The following is a 17,592-nucleotide window of genomic DNA, read 5'->3' as shown; positions in this document are numbered from 1 at the left end:
ACGGGGGACACAGGGGAGTAGAGCACCTGGGGGGACTTGGGGGGCTGACGGATCAGGCTGGAGAGGGACTCGTTGTGGAGGTGGTTCATGGGCTGGGTCTGGGTCTGGTAGCTGATCTCCATGGGGTCAGACCTCCTCCTGTTCTGCTGCTGCCGCGGGTCGGCGGAGGCAACCAGCTGGATACCCGTGGAGTAGGGGTTGATAGTGGTGGGCACGCTGAGCTGTGGCACCACCACGCCCTGAGACTGGGCCTCCACATCTGTTTGGCAGGCTAGGCTTTGGCCTTTCTGGGTCCTTTCAGGGCCTGAGATGTAGTGGACGATCTCCACTTTGTTCGGGTCTGGCAAAGTGACGTGGATGGCCGGGGACACCTTCCCCAGCTGGTCTGTTTCGGTCTGGCAGGAGCAGTCTCGAATGGTCTGAATGGCGATGCTGGATGAGGTGGCCGTCTTGGAGGCTGCATCAGTCTTGTGGTCGGCCCCGGGATCCGAGTGCCTGGAGAAGCGTGAGCGTCTGCGTCTCACAGGCTGCTCCCACTCCACTTTCTCCTCGTCGTCGTCGGTTTGGACGCTACGGTCCACGCTGCGCCTGTTGCGTCTGCGCCTAGACATTATGTACCTCTCCTCACCGTCCTCTTCGTCTGTCTGAACACAACTGTCCACGATCCTCCGGGCTCCGTAGAACTCAACGCTCTCGCCCTCCATTCCATCCCTCAGTCGGGGCATGGAGGTGGAGTTCTGCTTTCTCATGTTGGTCCTGGTCTCCATCTGCTCCTCGTTGTTCCTTAGACACACGTCTGAGGAGGAGTTGGGCAGGGACCTGAAACCCATTTGGTTTCCGTAGGGCTGCAGCATCTGACCGCTCTGGTCCAACTGAGCGGCTGCGGTGGCTGCAGCAGCAGCAGCTGCAGCAGTCTTTTGCCGCTTCTGCTCCTCGAGCTGCTGCTGGAGCTGCTGCTGCAGCGACTGGATCTGGTCAAGCTGGGCTTTCTGCTGGGCCAACTGCTCCTTCTGCATCACCAGCTGGTTCTCCCTCTCAGCCTGCTGCTGCTGCAGGACCTGCTCCTTGATGGTCTGCAGCTCCTGGATCTCCCTGTGCACCAGCATCTGCTCTTTCTCACGATGCCGCTGCAGCTCCATGCGCTCTCTCTCCAGCTCCTCCTGCAGACGCAGCTGACGCAGCTTCTCCAACTCCACGCGTTCCCGCTCCATTTGCAGAAGCTGCTCCTGCTGGCGGTGCATCCTCTCCTCCTCAGTCTCGGTCTCCGGGTTGACAGGGCCGCTGGAGGGTGGGGTTGGGTGATGGGGCAGGGTGCTGCTCTGGGGCCCTGTGTAGCTTTGTGTTGGGGGGTAAGCATGGGCCGGAGGTGGCTGGCTCTGGGGTGGATGCTGGCCCTGTGGGTGGAATTGAGTTTGCATGTGCTGTGGCTGAGCTGGGGGTTGGTTCTGAGGCTGGACCTGGGGCTGCCCTGGGGCCTGAGTGTGGAGGTGAGCCTGGGTCAGGTTTATGGGCTGCTGCTCGGACTCCTTTGGCAAGCTCACTGAGGCTGATGTATGGGCAACAGGAGATCGATACGGGGGATCAGATCCACTTGATGTCACAGAGGGCTTCCCTAGGAAGATTGGGGCATCCAGAGTGGTGTTGACGGCGGCTGGCATGCTCACAGGGGTCGACGTCGTAGATGGGAAGACGTTGGGAGCCGGATAATGGTATGAGGCCTGTCCAGACATAGGCATCCGTGGGTTCACAGGCATCCTAGTGAGACTGGCCAGAGGCACAGGTGTCATATTGGCTGTGGGTAAAGGCCTGTACACTCCACTTAATAGTGGGCGCAGCACTGAGGCAGGCTGGGTAGTGATTGGCAAGGTGGAGGCGATGGGTGTGTTGATGGTAGAATAGGTCATCCCATCAGCAGACCTCATGGCAGACGGGTACATGGCTCGGAGGCTGGCTTGCCTGGCATTGATCATGTTGGTGAGCGCTTGGGTGTGAGAGATTGGCTTCCCGTCAGGTCCATAGAGCATATTTTGTCTCATAGAGTTAAGCCTGCCACCTGGACCTGTTCCTCTGCCTACACCGTATTGCATAAGCTCTGGGTTGCTCCCATAGCGGTCCATTGAGTTGAGGGCAGCGCACATTCGACTGATCTCTCTGGCAGTGGTGGCACTGTACTGGGCCAGGTTGGACTCCTGGAAGTTAGCGAGGTCTCGGGGGGAGTAGCCGTAGTCAGAGCTGATGTTAGACAGGGAGTTGAATCTGCGTATGGGCAGGGCAGTTGCAGTGATATCACCTCCATGGCGTAGGTCAGTGTAGGAGCCATACTGCATGCCCAGTCCGAGGAATCCACCCTCATAGGTGTGTTTCATGGTGCTGAGGTCCACAGCCAGCTCTCCAGAGGTCTGGAAGTGTGGGTCCATCTTGGAGTGGTAGGACTGGAGTCCGGCCTCTGCTAGGTTGGTGTCAGACATCGAGGGCTGTAGCCGGCCAGGGAACGGTAATGTGTAGGCTTTATGCCCGTCCATAGAAAACTCCTGATACTGGCCCTCCTGGTCCGACTCATAAGAGAGTGGTGGCACAGAGTGTGGTCTTGGCTCTTGAGTGGCCACATTCTCATCAACATTTGACTTTTGGGAAAATGGTCCGCCAACGCAACTACCTCCAAATGGGAGGCGGTACACGACATCACAGCAAGCTGGTTGGTTCTCAGCTTTGATCTGCCCCCCTGTGAGGTCCACGGCATCCTGGCCCTCCTCTGTCTTCACCAGCTGGGTCACTGGTCCTCCCTGTGGGGCCCCATCCATTTGGACCATCATGCCATGAGGCCCACCCCCAGCCAGGTGCTTCACACCTGCCGGGGTTGGTTTGCTCTTCAGCTCCAGGGGATCTCCAGTGCCGTAGATATCAGGGGCAACGGCAGGGGATATAGTACTGACCACGGCTGGGGTATTGCTGGTTTGGCTGACCAGAAGGTCTTTCTTGAGCAGCGTCATCTGGCCTGGTAGGTTGAACCGAGCTACGGAGGACTGCTGCTGCATCTGGTGGTGTTGCTGGAGCTGATGCTCCAAGAGCTGCTGTTGCTGTTGGAGCTTTTGCTGCTGCTGGAAAAGCTGCTGCTGCTGGATGCTCAGGTCCTCCAGCTTGGCGTCGATCTTGGGGATAGATGGGTCAGTGGGAGGTGGTTTGTTCTGTGACAGGCACATGGCTGAGCCCATGCCCTGACCGAGGTCAACTCTGTTTTGTAGAGGGTCCCCATAGACCATGGGCTGTTGGGGCTGCGATATGAACATGGAGGCGGCCACCGTGACGCTCATCGTGGTTGCAGTGGATACCATTACGTGGGGCTGCTGCTGGGTGTTCAGGTTCATGATGAGGGGCTGGATGATAGTGGAGGGGTGGCTCCCCTCAATCCCGCTGGTGTATTTGCGTGTTTCTGTGGCCAGGGAGGTAAGATCCATGCCATGGGCAGTCATTAAAATGGGAGCTGCGTTAGTGGCTGTTCTCAGATCTACTGTTCTCAGATCCACCACACTCCCACCATGGATCATCTGGCCCGGCTCGACACTCGAGGTCCCCGGGATGCTGGAGAACCTGCAGAGAGAGATGTTGTCCATAGACATGGAACCACGGCTGTAGGTGCTAGCTGTGGTGACCATGCTGGTTCCAACACTGACCTTCTCCACCTTCTGCATCCTATAGAAGCTGTGCTGAGGAGAGTGGTGGTATGGAGAGGTGTCTGGCGGACTGGCCTGTGGAGAGTAGCTGTCAAATGTCGACTGTCGGGTGAATCTGGTGGGCGAGGATAAAGGTGACGTGGCGGTGTTGACTGTCATTGGTTTGGCAGAGCTTGTGGGCTCCAAGCTTGCAACCATGTAGGGGGATTGCTGTCTCAAGAGACTTGGGGATATGGCCCTTTGAGATGTCTGTGTCCCCTGGGCCATCATTGGGGAGGTGGGCCCCGAGCCAGCTGACAGAGCCCCTATGCCTGGGCTGAATGTCTGAGTGGATATCTCGGCCCTCCTGGAGGGTGAGCGACTTGGGCTCTCGGTGGGCGAGGCAGAGGGAGACAGAGGGGGGCTGGAGCTCTTGTAGTACGAGTACATCTTTGTCGAGTGGGGCTCTATGACATGCTCTGAAGATGTCGCACTCTCTCTAGCTTGGACCCCTCGGCTCTCGCCCACCCTCCTCGCAACTACCTCTCTCTGGCTGTAAGCCTGTGTTATCTCCGCTATCTTGCTGCACACATTTGAGATGGTTGTGGTTGAAGTGGCAGGTCCTCCAGTTTGTCGACCATACATGATGGATTGGGTGGTCGTCATCGTTTGACTAGCGCTTGTGTGAGGGATGGTCACTGCATCCCGGGAATAAACCCCGTAGGCTGCAATTGTGGTGGCGGCTGCCACTAGAGTAATGCCATTTTTACCCGTCTGGCTCTTCATCCCAGCTTTATGGACATCTTTGGAGTAGTGTTGTGTCACCCGTACATCAGGGATCCTTCCTCCAGCCTCAGAGAAAGTCACAGGTGCAGAGAGCTGAGTGGGGCTGTTGCCAGGAGTCAACAGGTCATTGGTCTGCTCAAGCAGTTTAGCGAAGGCCGACCCTGTATCTAAAAGCTGCTTATCTGGATAGGTACTGTCGTCTATTTCCACCTGCTCGTCTGCCTGCTGCTGTAACTCCAGGGCTGAGGATTGATGCATCTTAGTGATGTTTTGGGAGGTCTGGCGGATCTCTTCGTAGATGCCTCCTGTCTCTGCCGCCTCGTTTTCATAACTAGTCTCAGCCTGCTCGTACTCATACTCATCTTCATACTGTTGGCCATTCGTGTCGTCCTCATATGCACTGTTGTGTCTCCCTTGTTGCTGCTGCTGTTGCTGTTTCTGTTGTTTCTGCAGCAACTCGGCTTTCCTCATCATTTCCTCATACACCTCCTCAGCACTCTTCAGGGGCTTGCTGCTGGAAGTCGCGGTGGTGGTTGAAGTTGTCGACGACTTCTCAGTAGGAGAGTACAGAGACATGAACGTGGGCAAGTTATACTCGCTGCCAGACTTGTAGAGTTTAGACTCGTATCCCTCAGCCTCTGAGTCAAGGCTCTGGGGGGAGTATTCTGAGGCAGAGGATCGATGGAGCTCCTCCATCTCCGCAGCTTGTCGCAGCTCCTCAGTAGGGGAGGCATCCTCGATGGGGGAGAGGTTGCTGGGGGGCGTCTTGGATCTCTCCCTGCGTCTCTGGGCCCTCAGCTCCTCCTTATCTCTTTTGGTCTTCCTGGCCGTGCTGCGGATCCTCTGTTGCTCCAGGTCCCTCATCTTCTCCTGCTCCCGCAGAAGCTCCTCCTCCTCTCTCAGCTCATCCTCCTCCGAGGAGTCCTCAATGGTGGGCAACAGGGGGCCGTGGGAGCGGTGGCGGGCCTTCCTCTGCTGCTTGGCATCCTCCAGTCTCTGCCTGCGACTGGGACTGCTGTCGCTGTCTTCCTCCATGGAGGAGATGGAGGTGGGGGAGGTGCCAGAGTTGTAGCTGGAGGTGGTGGGTGGCAGGGTGGAGGAGTACTCACCCCTGGAGCGCTCCTCGGGAGACCCTGTCAGGCTCTCCATCTCCAACTCGGGCTCTCGGTCCAGGCTGAGGTCGTTCTCGTTGTTGAGCTCCATGTCGCGGCTATAGCTGTTGGTGTTGTTGAGCTCGATTGTCTTGAAGCGGCGCAGGCCCCCCAGACCCCCCTCCTCTCCTTCCTCCGCAGAACATTTGTAGATGTCGCTGGAGCTTTTGGTGTCCTCCTCAAAGCTGCTGGACTGGTGAGAGAGGCGGCGCTTCTCTTTCGTCAACTCTGAGATGTGCTTGTGTGTTTTTTTAGGTTTTTGGTAGCCATAGCCTTCGTCCTCCTCGTCCTCCTCCTCCATGTCCTCCTCCTCTTCCTCGATGTCCTCGTCAGCGCTCATCTCCATGATCTGCCTCCTCATGAACTCCTCATCTGTCATCGGCTCCGGCTCGGCCACTTTCTTCTCCTCTTTGGGAGCGGCACTGTTCTTGTGCTCCTGTTTGGACTCCCAGTCTCCTCCGTCCTCCTCCTCCTCTTCCACAATGTCCTCCAGCTCCTCATCAGAGTCATAGGCCTCCGGGGTGATGGACAGCGACCGGGGTCTCTGCTCTCGGTGGTGCCGGCCTCGGCCCCTTTCGCGCTCCCTCTCCTCAACTGGCACGGTCTTGCACTCCAGCAGGGGCCTCATGGAGCTCTCCAGCTTGGTGATCTCGGAGGGGCTGGGGGGGCTGCCACGCTCGCTGATGCCCCTCTCGCTCAGCTTCATCTCCTCCTCCTGGATGAGGCCGATAATTTCGCTGTGGGAGCTGGAGATGCCGTCGGAGGAGTAGCCCGTGTCGCTCAGGCTCTGGGGGCTCCGCGACAGGTCCTGAGTGCTGTTCTTGGTCTCCTAAGGGGATAGACAGAGAGAGACAAAATAACTAATAAGTAAGACATAAGAAATCAGCCAAAAACAATACATCAGACCAGGAAAAATACCTGAAAAAGACCTGAAAACCGCCAAAATGATCTTATGCAATGACTATTTTAACCATTTTATTCGTAATGTTCTGCTCCTCATAGAAATCCACCCATACTCACAGTGAACATTAGAGAGCAGTGGGGATTAGAGTGGAGCACTTTGGTATTCACATCAGCACTAATTCAGAACCACTAACTAAGGCCTTGATGGTTTTGCACATTCATGGTTGTACCAATCTTAATGCTTCATATTTCAAGAGGAGCGATGGCTACAATGAAAAACATAAATTTTCTCTGTGTGGAGTAAATTCGTCAGTGCTCTGGCTGGCGCCTGCTTCATCAGCATTATTTTCTAGATGTCAATAACAAGCTGCAGAGGAAGAGGGAAGGCACAGAAAAGATTGGATCCCATTTTCTAATCAATTGCTATACTGTGGCTATAAACTAGCAATACATTATCCCATTTCAAATCCACTGAATGTCCTACATCCAACATCTTGCTTTAATATATAACAACACAACCTTATCAAAATGAATTTATTGGACACCTAAAAGGTGACTTACATCATATCTTGACTTCTTTATCTCTTTTATTGGTGTGATTGGCTCTCCCTTCTTCTGAGTCGATTTGGTGTCTATGGCGGGTTCCACCAACTTCTCTGGTTTTGGCGTAGTCTCTTCCGTGGCCTTTGGTTGTTTCAGGGGCTCGATTGCAGGTGTAGGTGTGGCCTGGACAGGGGCCTTTGTGTCTCCAGGTTGCTTCGCTGCAGTTGGTTCAAAAGGTCCGCTCCCCAGGGCTGTCTGGGGCTTCTGCTGCTGCGGCTGCATCTGTCTCGGCCCTTCCTGCTGCTGATTGGTGAATTTTTGGAAGGGTAGCTGCTGAACAGGCTGCTGACTGGCCAGTGCCTGGTGGCGTGGAGAACCCATTGGTTGGTGCTTTGGAGACGGATGAGATACAGGAGAGGGATCCCGGAGACCTCCAGACATCAGTCGCTGGGTCTGGCAGTTCAGACAGAGCCATTCTTTCTTCTGCAAAACAAATCAGAAAAACAAGAGAGAGAAAGTAAAGGGGCTACAGAGAGTAGGAACTGAAGAATGTGACAAGAGTAGAACATCACTCCCACATTTCATGTTCATCTCCACTGTGATTCTGTGGATAAGGACAAGAGTGACAACATGACTTCACTGTGATTAAGTCTGTGGGTCTCAGAGGAGAAAGTAGTACTGTCTATCGGCAGACTGCTACCAGATCAAGAGATATCACGCTTCTTTCTACAACACATCTGGGGAGCCGGCACACATAGCAATGATGTTCCCATAACAATGGGACTGAGTGGCGGCCCAGGACCACTACGACAGTATACTTCGAGAAGTAAGCCTCTTAAAACTATGAAGCATAAAAGCCTCCCTGCAAGAGCTGCCAAGCTGTTAAATAGTTTATTTCAAGTAGTAGTGTTCAGTTTTTCTTTCTCTTAAGTGTGATTAGCAAAGCCACAAATTATATCCCTATTTCTCATTTGCTGGTGGAATCATAACAGCGATTGCTCTTAAGACAGAGAGCAATACTGTGGTCCACTCCTCTATATTGATCTGACCACAGTGCAGACATGTTTTTTTTGCCCACACTGAAGACGAGTGTTTACCAGCATTTGTAACTTGAGTATGATAATTATCTGCACAAAACAGTTAATCTGATAATACTTGTGGAAAATAAAATATGTTTTTGATATATGTTCAAGTTTCTTGAAATGGGGCCTCTCGAGTGGTGCAGTGGTCTAAGGCACTGCATCACAGTGCTCGCTGTGCCACTAGAGATTCTGGGTTCGATTCCAGGCTCTGTCACAGCCGGCCGTGACCCAGAGACCCATTGGGTAGCGCACAATTGGCCAAGTGTCGTCCGGGTAAGGGGAGGGTTTGGCCGGCAGGCCGGGCGTGTCCTTGTCCCATGGCGCGCTAGCGACTTCTGTGGCAGGCCGGGAGTGTCCTTGTCCCATGGCGCGCTAGCGACTTCTGTGGCAGGCCGGGAGTGTCCTTGTCCCATGGCGCGCTAGCAACTTCTGTGGCAGGCCGGGCGTGTCCTTGTCCCATAGCGCGCTAGCGACTTCTGTGGCAGGCCGGGCGTGTCCTTGTCCCATGGCGCGCTAGTGACTTCTGTGGCAGGCCGGGCGTGTCTTTGTCCCATAGCGCGCTAGCGACTTCTGTGGCAGGCCGGGCGTGTCTTTGTTCCATAGCGCGCTAGCGACTTCTGTGTCAGGCCGGGCGTGTCTTTGTCCCATAGCGCGCTAGTGACTTCTGTGGCAGGCCGGGCGTGTCCTTGTCCCATAGCGCGCTAGCGAATTCTGTGGCAGGCCGGGTGCAGTGCAAACTGACACGGTCACCAGGTGTACAGTGTTTCCTCCGACACATTGGTGTGGCTGGTTTCCAAGTGGGCATTGTGTCAAGAAGCAGTGTGTTGTGTTTCGGAGGAGGCACGCCTCTCCCAAGTCTGTACGTGAGTTGCAGAAATGAGACAAGACTGTAACTACCAATTGGGTAGAAAATATATATATATACACTACACTACCCTACATATATATATTTATTTGTTTTGTTTATTGAAGTACTTTGCAAATACAACTTATTTCTACATGAAAACTGAAAAGGTCTATTCATTATTTCTCATTAGACAGTGTTTCTGGAGTAACTGGAGTGCATACATTTTCATACAGGTCCCCTGTGGGAATTGAACCCACAACCCTAGCATAGCAAGCACCATGCTCTACCAACTGATCCACATCATCACATCACATCAAATCACAAGCCACTTGATGTTTCAATGTACTCAATTACTGTATTGTGCACAGTTTTTCTTCATGGTGACGGAAAGTCTACAGGTACAAACCTAACTGACCAGCATTTAGGCTACAATGCAGTAATGTACACTTACATTAAGTGGTTTGTAAGGATGGTAAATGAATACTGCACAAAAAGTGATTGTTTTCCATGTGATTTGATCAAGACAAATATGTAATTTGATGTTGATGTTTTGTGTCTTTGTCCATAACTTTGCCCCTTTTAATGTAAATGTTTGAGGACAGGGTTTTGTCCTTTCTGGATTCCATTATAATGACAAACACAGAGAATTGGACAGGGCAACAAATCTTACAGTTCCAACTATTGAATCCTGCAAGATACGGTTCTACATTTATTTATTTTAATTGCCGAAGCTGATATTTGTCTATTAATATGTTGTTGTTTTTTAACACTGTTTATTAAGTTTTACGCACACACACAGACAGACAACACAAAGTAATATAAATAATATACTCAACTAGAAAATAGAAATAATACATTAAAAAACTAGCTTTAAAGATACCATACTTTAGACAAGTTAAACACACCAGGCAGAAGGCTACAAAGGTTAAAGGGCAATCTATAGTACAGGGACAGATCAAACAACTCACCATTGTTGCTGTAAACAGTCAAGGGATAGGGGTGGAGAAATGCAACCACTCACAGACAGTCACGGCCACAGACCGACCATTCACTGGACCAAAAATAAAAAGTTTACAATGCCTTAAAATAAAAAAATGAATAATAATCATTTTATGTAGGCGTGAACAAAATGTAAAAATAAAAATAACTGGGAAAAACAAGCTTACACTTCAGTCTCTGCCCGGGCAAGATGAACAAGGCATCCGCAGGTCACAATCAATAAACACATCAACCTTAATGCCCCCCCAGACAAAACACAAAGAAAAGCTCATCCAACCCTTAAGTCATAGGGGGGTCAAATACAGACTTATTTTGGTTTTAATAGGAGTGCCATCAGAGAATGGACTGTTTAAAGTAAGACTGGAATGGAGCCCAAGCCTCATTAAACAGTTTGGGGTTCCCACGTGAATTGAATTGACTTTTTTCTAGTTTCAGAGAGCACAACACATCCCTCACCCAATATTTATAAGATGGGGGAGCTGCCATCTTCCAGTTCTGTAGTATTAGCCGTCTAGCTAAAAGAGTTGTATAAGCAACAGTGTCCAACTGGATTCTTGATAGGGGGGTACCTATGGGCAGTACTCCAAAAAGGACTGTAAGGGGAGACGGATCTATAACAGTGTCATATATATCAGAGAAACATTTAAATATTAATTCCCAGAAACCTGACAGTTTATGACAGCCCCAAAACATATGCAACAGTGTGGCTGGTTCCACTTTACATCTGACACAGGTAGGATCAAAATCAGAGAATATTCTTCCAAGTTTGGCCCCCGACCAGTGGATACGGTGAACCATCTTGAATTGAATGAGGCTGTGTCTAGTGCTAAAAGAGGACGAGTGCACCCTGTGCAGCACAGATTCCCAGGTGTCTTCCCCAAGTTCCTCCCCCAAATCTTTTTCCCATCAAGTCTTTAAAGGCACCAAAGAAGGGTTCTGTAAGTCATGAATGATTGCATATACATCTGATATTGCACCCCTAGGAAGCTTGTTCAGCTCCAAGATGCTCTCTATAGCTGTATTCGCAGGCCTATGGGGAAATTCAGGTGTGTTAGCTCTGACAAAGTTCCTAGTCTGGAGATAGCGGAAAAAGTGGGATTGGGGAGGTTGAACTTTTCCTGCACCTGAGCAAAAGAGGCAAATGTATCATCAAAAAGAATAATTGGGCTAGTGAGGAGAGGCCTAGTGAGTGCCAGTTGCCAAAAGCCCCATCATTCATAGATGGAGGAAATAAAATGTTCTGATTGATTGGGCCTGATAGAGAAAAGCCTCAGAGGCTAAAGGCTAAACGGAACTGATTCCAAATTTTAAGAGACTGCTTTACAATTGGGTTGACACACCTTTTGCCTAGGGACACTGGGAGAGACGAGCACAACACAGAGGAAAGTGCTGCAGGTTTACACGATTCAGACTCCATCTGGACCCATCTGGATCGGAATTGTTAGTTAGATTACTTGTTGGTTATCACTGCATTGTCGGAACTAGAAGCACAAGCATTTCGCTACACTCGCATTAACATCTGCTAACCATGTGTATGTGACAAATAAAATTTGATTTGATTTGATTTGAGTGGTCTAGGGCCAGTAGGATCAGTCTGCAGCCAGTACAGAAGGGCTCTGAAAGTTGCAGCCCAATAGTATGTCTGAAAATTTGGTAGAGCTAAACCCCCCAATAATTTAGGCTTCTGTAAATGTTTTTATAAATATATGTTTTTAATTCAGATTTTTCAATCCCCCTACTCCGCCCCCCCATCCCCTCTTGTATGTAGTGCATTATACATCTGCATATACTGTAGACTACTCAATCCCCCTCTCTTTGTAATGTATGTAGCGCAGCAAGTAGCCCCCCCCCCCTGCCCCTCTCAAGTTGGAAGAGAGCTATTTTTACCCAGGGTTCCATTGTTCTGCTCTAGCGCACACTTTCATCCCCTCCCCAGTTCTACTGCCACTACTGCTGCTTCTCCAGACCAGGCAGCACTACACTACCCTTCACTACACTACACTACTCTACACTACTCTACCTTACAATACACCACACTACACTACTCCACCCTACACTACCCTGCACTGCTCTACCCTACACTACACTAGGCCTACACTATACTACACTACACTACTCTACCCTACACCACACTACACTGCCCTACACTACTCTACTCTACCCTACACCACACTACACTGCTCTACACTACACCACACTACACTACACTACACTACCCTACCCTACCCTACCCTAACCTACCCTACCCTACCCTACACTAGGCCTAAACTATACTACATTGCACTACACTGCACTACACTACCCTACACTACACTAGGGCTACACAATACTACACTACACTATAGCACACTCTCTGTCACTACAAAACACTACACAACAGTACAGCAAACTATATTACACTACAGCACACTACACTACACTAGGCCTACACTACACTATAATACTCTACACTACCCTACCCTACACTCCACTACAGCACAATACACTACACTACAGCACAATACACTGCAGTATCTTACACTCCACTACAGCACACTACACCACACTAGGCCTACACTACACTATAATACTCTACACTACCCTACACTTCACTACAGCACAGTACACTACACTACAGTACACTACATCACACCACACTACAAGACACTGCACTACGGCACACTACACTACACTAAAGCACACTACACTACAATCCATTACAGTACACTACAATCCACCACAGTACATTAAATCACACCACACTACACTACACTACACTACAGCACACTACACTACACTAAAGAACACTACACGACAGCACATTACACTACACTAAAGCACACTACATTGCAATCCACTGCACTATACTACAGCAGACTACACTGCAATCCACTACACTACACTACAGCACACAACACTACAGCTCACTACACTACAGCACACTAATAGACACTATACTACACTAAAATCCACTACACTAAACTACAGCACTATACACTACAGCACAATACACTACACTACCCTACACTCCACTACAGCACAATACGCTACACTACACTCCCCTACAGCACACTACACTACACTACAGTACAATACACAGCAGCAAAACACACTACACTACACTACACTACAGCACAATACACTACAGTACAACACACTATACTACTCTACACTACAGTACCCTACACTCCACTACAGCACAATACACTATACTACACTACAGTACAACACACTACACTACAGCACAATACAATACACTACACTACATTACCCTACACTACACTACAGCACAGTGCACTATACTACACTATACTACAGTACCCTACACTCCACTACAACACAATACACTATACTACACTACACTACAGTACCCTACACTCCACTACAGCACAATACACTATACTACACTACAGCACACTACACTACAGTACAACACACTACACTACAGCACAATACACTATACTACACTACACCACCGTGCCCTACACTCCACCACAGCACAATACACTACACTACAGTATCCTACACTCCACTACAACACAATACACTCCACCACAGCACAATACACTACACTACAGTATCCTACACTCCACCACAGCACAATACACTACACTACAGTATCCTACACTCCACCACAGCACAATACACTACACTACAGTATCCTACACTCCACCACAGCACAATACACTACACTACAGTACCCTACACTCCACCACAGCACAATACACTCCACCACAGCACAATACACTACACTACAGTACCCTACACTCCACCACAGCACAATACACTACACTACAGTACCCTACACTCCACCACAGCACAATACACTCCACCACAGCACAATACACTACACTACAGTACCCTACACTCCACCACAGCACAATACACTACACTACAGTACCCTACACTCCACCACAGCACAATACACTACACTACAGTACCCTACACTCCACCACAGCACAATACACTACACTACAGTACCCTACACTCCACCACAGCACAATACACTCCACCACAGCACAATACACTACACTACAGTACCCTACACTCCACCACAGCACAATACACTACACTACAGTACCCTACACTCAACCACAGCACAATACACTCCACCACAGCACAATACACTACACTACAGTATCCTACACTCCACCACAGCACAATACACTACACTACAGTATCCTACACTCCACTACAGCACAATACACTACACTACAGTATCCTACACTCCACTACAACACAATACACTCCACCACAGCACAATACACTACACTACAGTATCCTACACTCCACCACAGCACAATACACTACACTACAGTATCCTACACTCCACCACAGCACAATACACTACACTACAGTATCCTACACTCCACTACAGCACAATACACTACACTACAGTATCCTACACTCCACTACAGCACAATACACTACACTACAGTATCCTACACTCCACCACAGCACAATACACTACACCACCGTGCCCCACACTCCACCACAGCACAATACACTACACTACAGTACCCTACACTACACTACAGTACCCTACACTCCACTACAGCACAATACACTACACCACCGTGCCCCACACTCCACTACAGCACAATACACTACACTACAGTACCCCACACTCCACCACAGCACAATACACTACACTACAGTATCCTACACTCCACTACAGCACAATACACTACACTACAGTATCCTACACTCCACTACAGCACAATACACTACACTACAGTATCCTACACTCCACCACAGCACAATACACTACACCACCGTGCCCCACACTCCACCACAGCACAATACACTACACTACAGTACCCTACACTACACTACAGTACCCTACACTCCACTACAGCACAATACACTACACTACAGCACAATACACTATATTACACTACAGCACAACATACTACACGACACTATAGCACAATACACTACACTACCCCACACTCCACTACAGCACAATACACTACACTACAGTACCCTACACTCCACTACAGCACAATACACTACACTACAGTACCCTACACTCCACTACAGCACAATACACTACACTACAGCACAATACACTATATTACACTACAGCACAACATACTACACGACACTATAGCACAATACACTACACTACCCCACACTCCACTACAGCACAATACACTACACTACAGTACCCTACACTCCACTACAGCACAATACACTACACTACAGTATCCTACACTAAGTCGCTCTGGATAAGAGCGTCTGCTAAATGACTTAAATGTAAATGTTAAATGTACAACACAATACACTACACTACAGTACCCTACACTCCACTACAGCACAATACACTACACTACAGTACCCTACACTCCACCACAGCACAACACACTACACTACAGAACAACACACTATACTACAGCACAACACACTACACTGTAACACAATATACTATACTACACTACCCTACACTCCACCACAGCACAATACACTACACTACACTACCCTACACTCCACTACAGCACAATACACTACACTATAGCACAATACATTACACTACACTACCCTACCCTATACTCCATCACAGCACAATACACTACCCTACAAGACACTCCACTACACTACAGCACACTACACTACCCTACACTCCACTACAGCATAATACAATACACTACACTACCCTACATTCCACTGCAGCACAATACACTACACTACAGCACACTACATACTACACTACAATCAACTACAGTACACTACAATCCACTGCATCACACTACACTACAGCACACTACACTACACTGCAATCCACTACACTACACTGCAGCATACTACACTAGAGCTCACTACACTACAGCACACTACACTACACTACAGATCACTACACTACAGCACACTACACTACACTACAGCTCACTACACTACAGCACACTACACGATACTAAAATCCACTCCACTACACTACACTACAGCACACTACACAACAGCACACTACATGACAATCCACTACACTACAGCACAATGCCACAAAATTGAGGAACAGTCAGCACAGGGCCGACCAGAGGAAGAAGAAGAGAACCGGAGAGGCCCAACGGGCAAAGACGAAGAGAAGGAAGAGAAGGAAGAGAAGGAATGACAGAAAAGAGGTGGAGGGTGAGGAGAAAGGACAAAATAGAGCAAGAGTGATGAGAAGAATAAAGGAAGATGGACAGACAAAGAAGAAGGAAGAAATGAGGGAGATGGGCCCTAGTCAAAAGTAGTGCACTATTGGGAATATGGTGCCATTTGGGACGCAAAGTAAATCAGAGTCTTATGACAGAGGAAGTAAAATCCCAGTGGGATTACTTCCTTCTACCCAGCCAAGCTCTTGATGAACCTCTTGATGAGCCTCTCAGAGCCAGAGTGAGTTATTGACTTCCATCCACACTGCCTCTCCACTCCGTGGTAGGTAACCACGGCCAAGTTCCCCATAGCTACTGTACCACCATCCGTCAAACCTCATCTGCTAGAAGCACGTCCTCCATCCCATTGACACGACTACTCATTATCAATCCCCCTGTCGAGCACAATTGTAAAGTGGACCAAAGCAGAGTGTAGAGTCTCATGCGGTGTTACAGTGATGCAGAACCCATCTCTTCATGTGTCCCCCTCCTCTGCGCCCCTCCCTCTGTCCTATATCCCTGTAAATGCTCACCTGGGATATAGTTACATGGCTATCTGGGCTGGTTATCAGCTAGCGTTGCCTGCTACTAGAGGCAGCTTCAGTGGACCAGCTCCAGAGGACCGGTCCCTGAGTGGCCTGCTGGTCTCTGGGAGTGAGGAAGGCAGGGAGGAATGAAATGAAGGAAGGAAGGAACGAGGGAGAGAGGGAGATCCATAGAGAGGAACGGTGGAACAGCCCTATGCATATTAGAGCTGGAAAGCCATTTCGCAGATCACTGCTCCTCCCTCTCCTGCTCTCTCTCTCCTGCCATGCTAGGGTTTAAGGCTACCTCCTTCGACATCTCTCTCTAGCTCTCCTTCTCTCTCTCTTCTCCTCTATCCTTTTCCCTAAAAGCCCCATTCCCTTTTGGCTTATTTTCTATTCCTGCCTTTCCCCCGGATTTGTTCACCCTCTCTCAATCGCTCTCCTATTTTTATTATCCTCTACTTCCCAATTTCAATTATATTGTTAATTTTTCTTCTTCAGATTTTTCTCTTTTCTTCCTTTCCTCTCTAATGCTCTCTTCACCTATATTAACTTGGCCATCCATGGTGCAATATCCTCGACACAACTACCGTTGAAATGCACCACTTGAACTCCTACCAAATCATGATCTTATAAAGACTGTTCTCAGAGAAAGGAGGTGAAAGAGACTGTCTTTGTAATCACTGGTGGTGGTAACCCAAGGTGAGGGCAGTGTTTCTGATCCTAGAGAAAGGAGGACTTGTGTCTGTTCACACAGCTGGGAGAGAGAAACGGTAGAACTCCACAAGGCCCTATAAACGTAATGCCGTACGAAAGGAACGCACCCACCCACACGCACACACGCATCTCTCCTTTACCCTCAATCTTTATTTTTTGCTCTTACTCTCTCAATCTTGTTTGCTCTTTTTCTCACACACTCACTCTCTCTTCTGCTAAGGGTTAAAGTGTCACTAATGCAGTTACCCACAAAGAGCTTGTCTTCCCACTACAG

At 49.4% G+C, this 17,592-nt stretch overlaps 1 protein-coding gene across 1 annotated transcript in view; it reads right to left on the bottom strand.

Moving 5' to 3' along the window:
- LOC115102191 (protein bassoon-like) overlaps positions 1-17,592 on the bottom strand; it is a 180,762-nt gene that overhangs the window by 18,133 nt on the left and 145,037 nt on the right. The window contains 2 exon segments of the mRNA XM_065005358.1: positions 2-6,416; positions 7,052-7,516. Coding sequence (XP_064861430.1) covers positions 2-6,416; positions 7,052-7,516 — 6,880 coding nt within the window.

This window comes from Oncorhynchus nerka, linkage group LG20 (assembly GCF_034236695.1).
Source record: "Oncorhynchus nerka isolate Pitt River linkage group LG20, Oner_Uvic_2.0, whole genome shotgun sequence".
NCBI classification, from domain to species: Eukaryota; Metazoa; Chordata; class Actinopteri; order Salmoniformes; family Salmonidae; genus Oncorhynchus; species Oncorhynchus nerka.
This window is presented reverse-complemented; position numbering and strand designations above follow the sequence as displayed.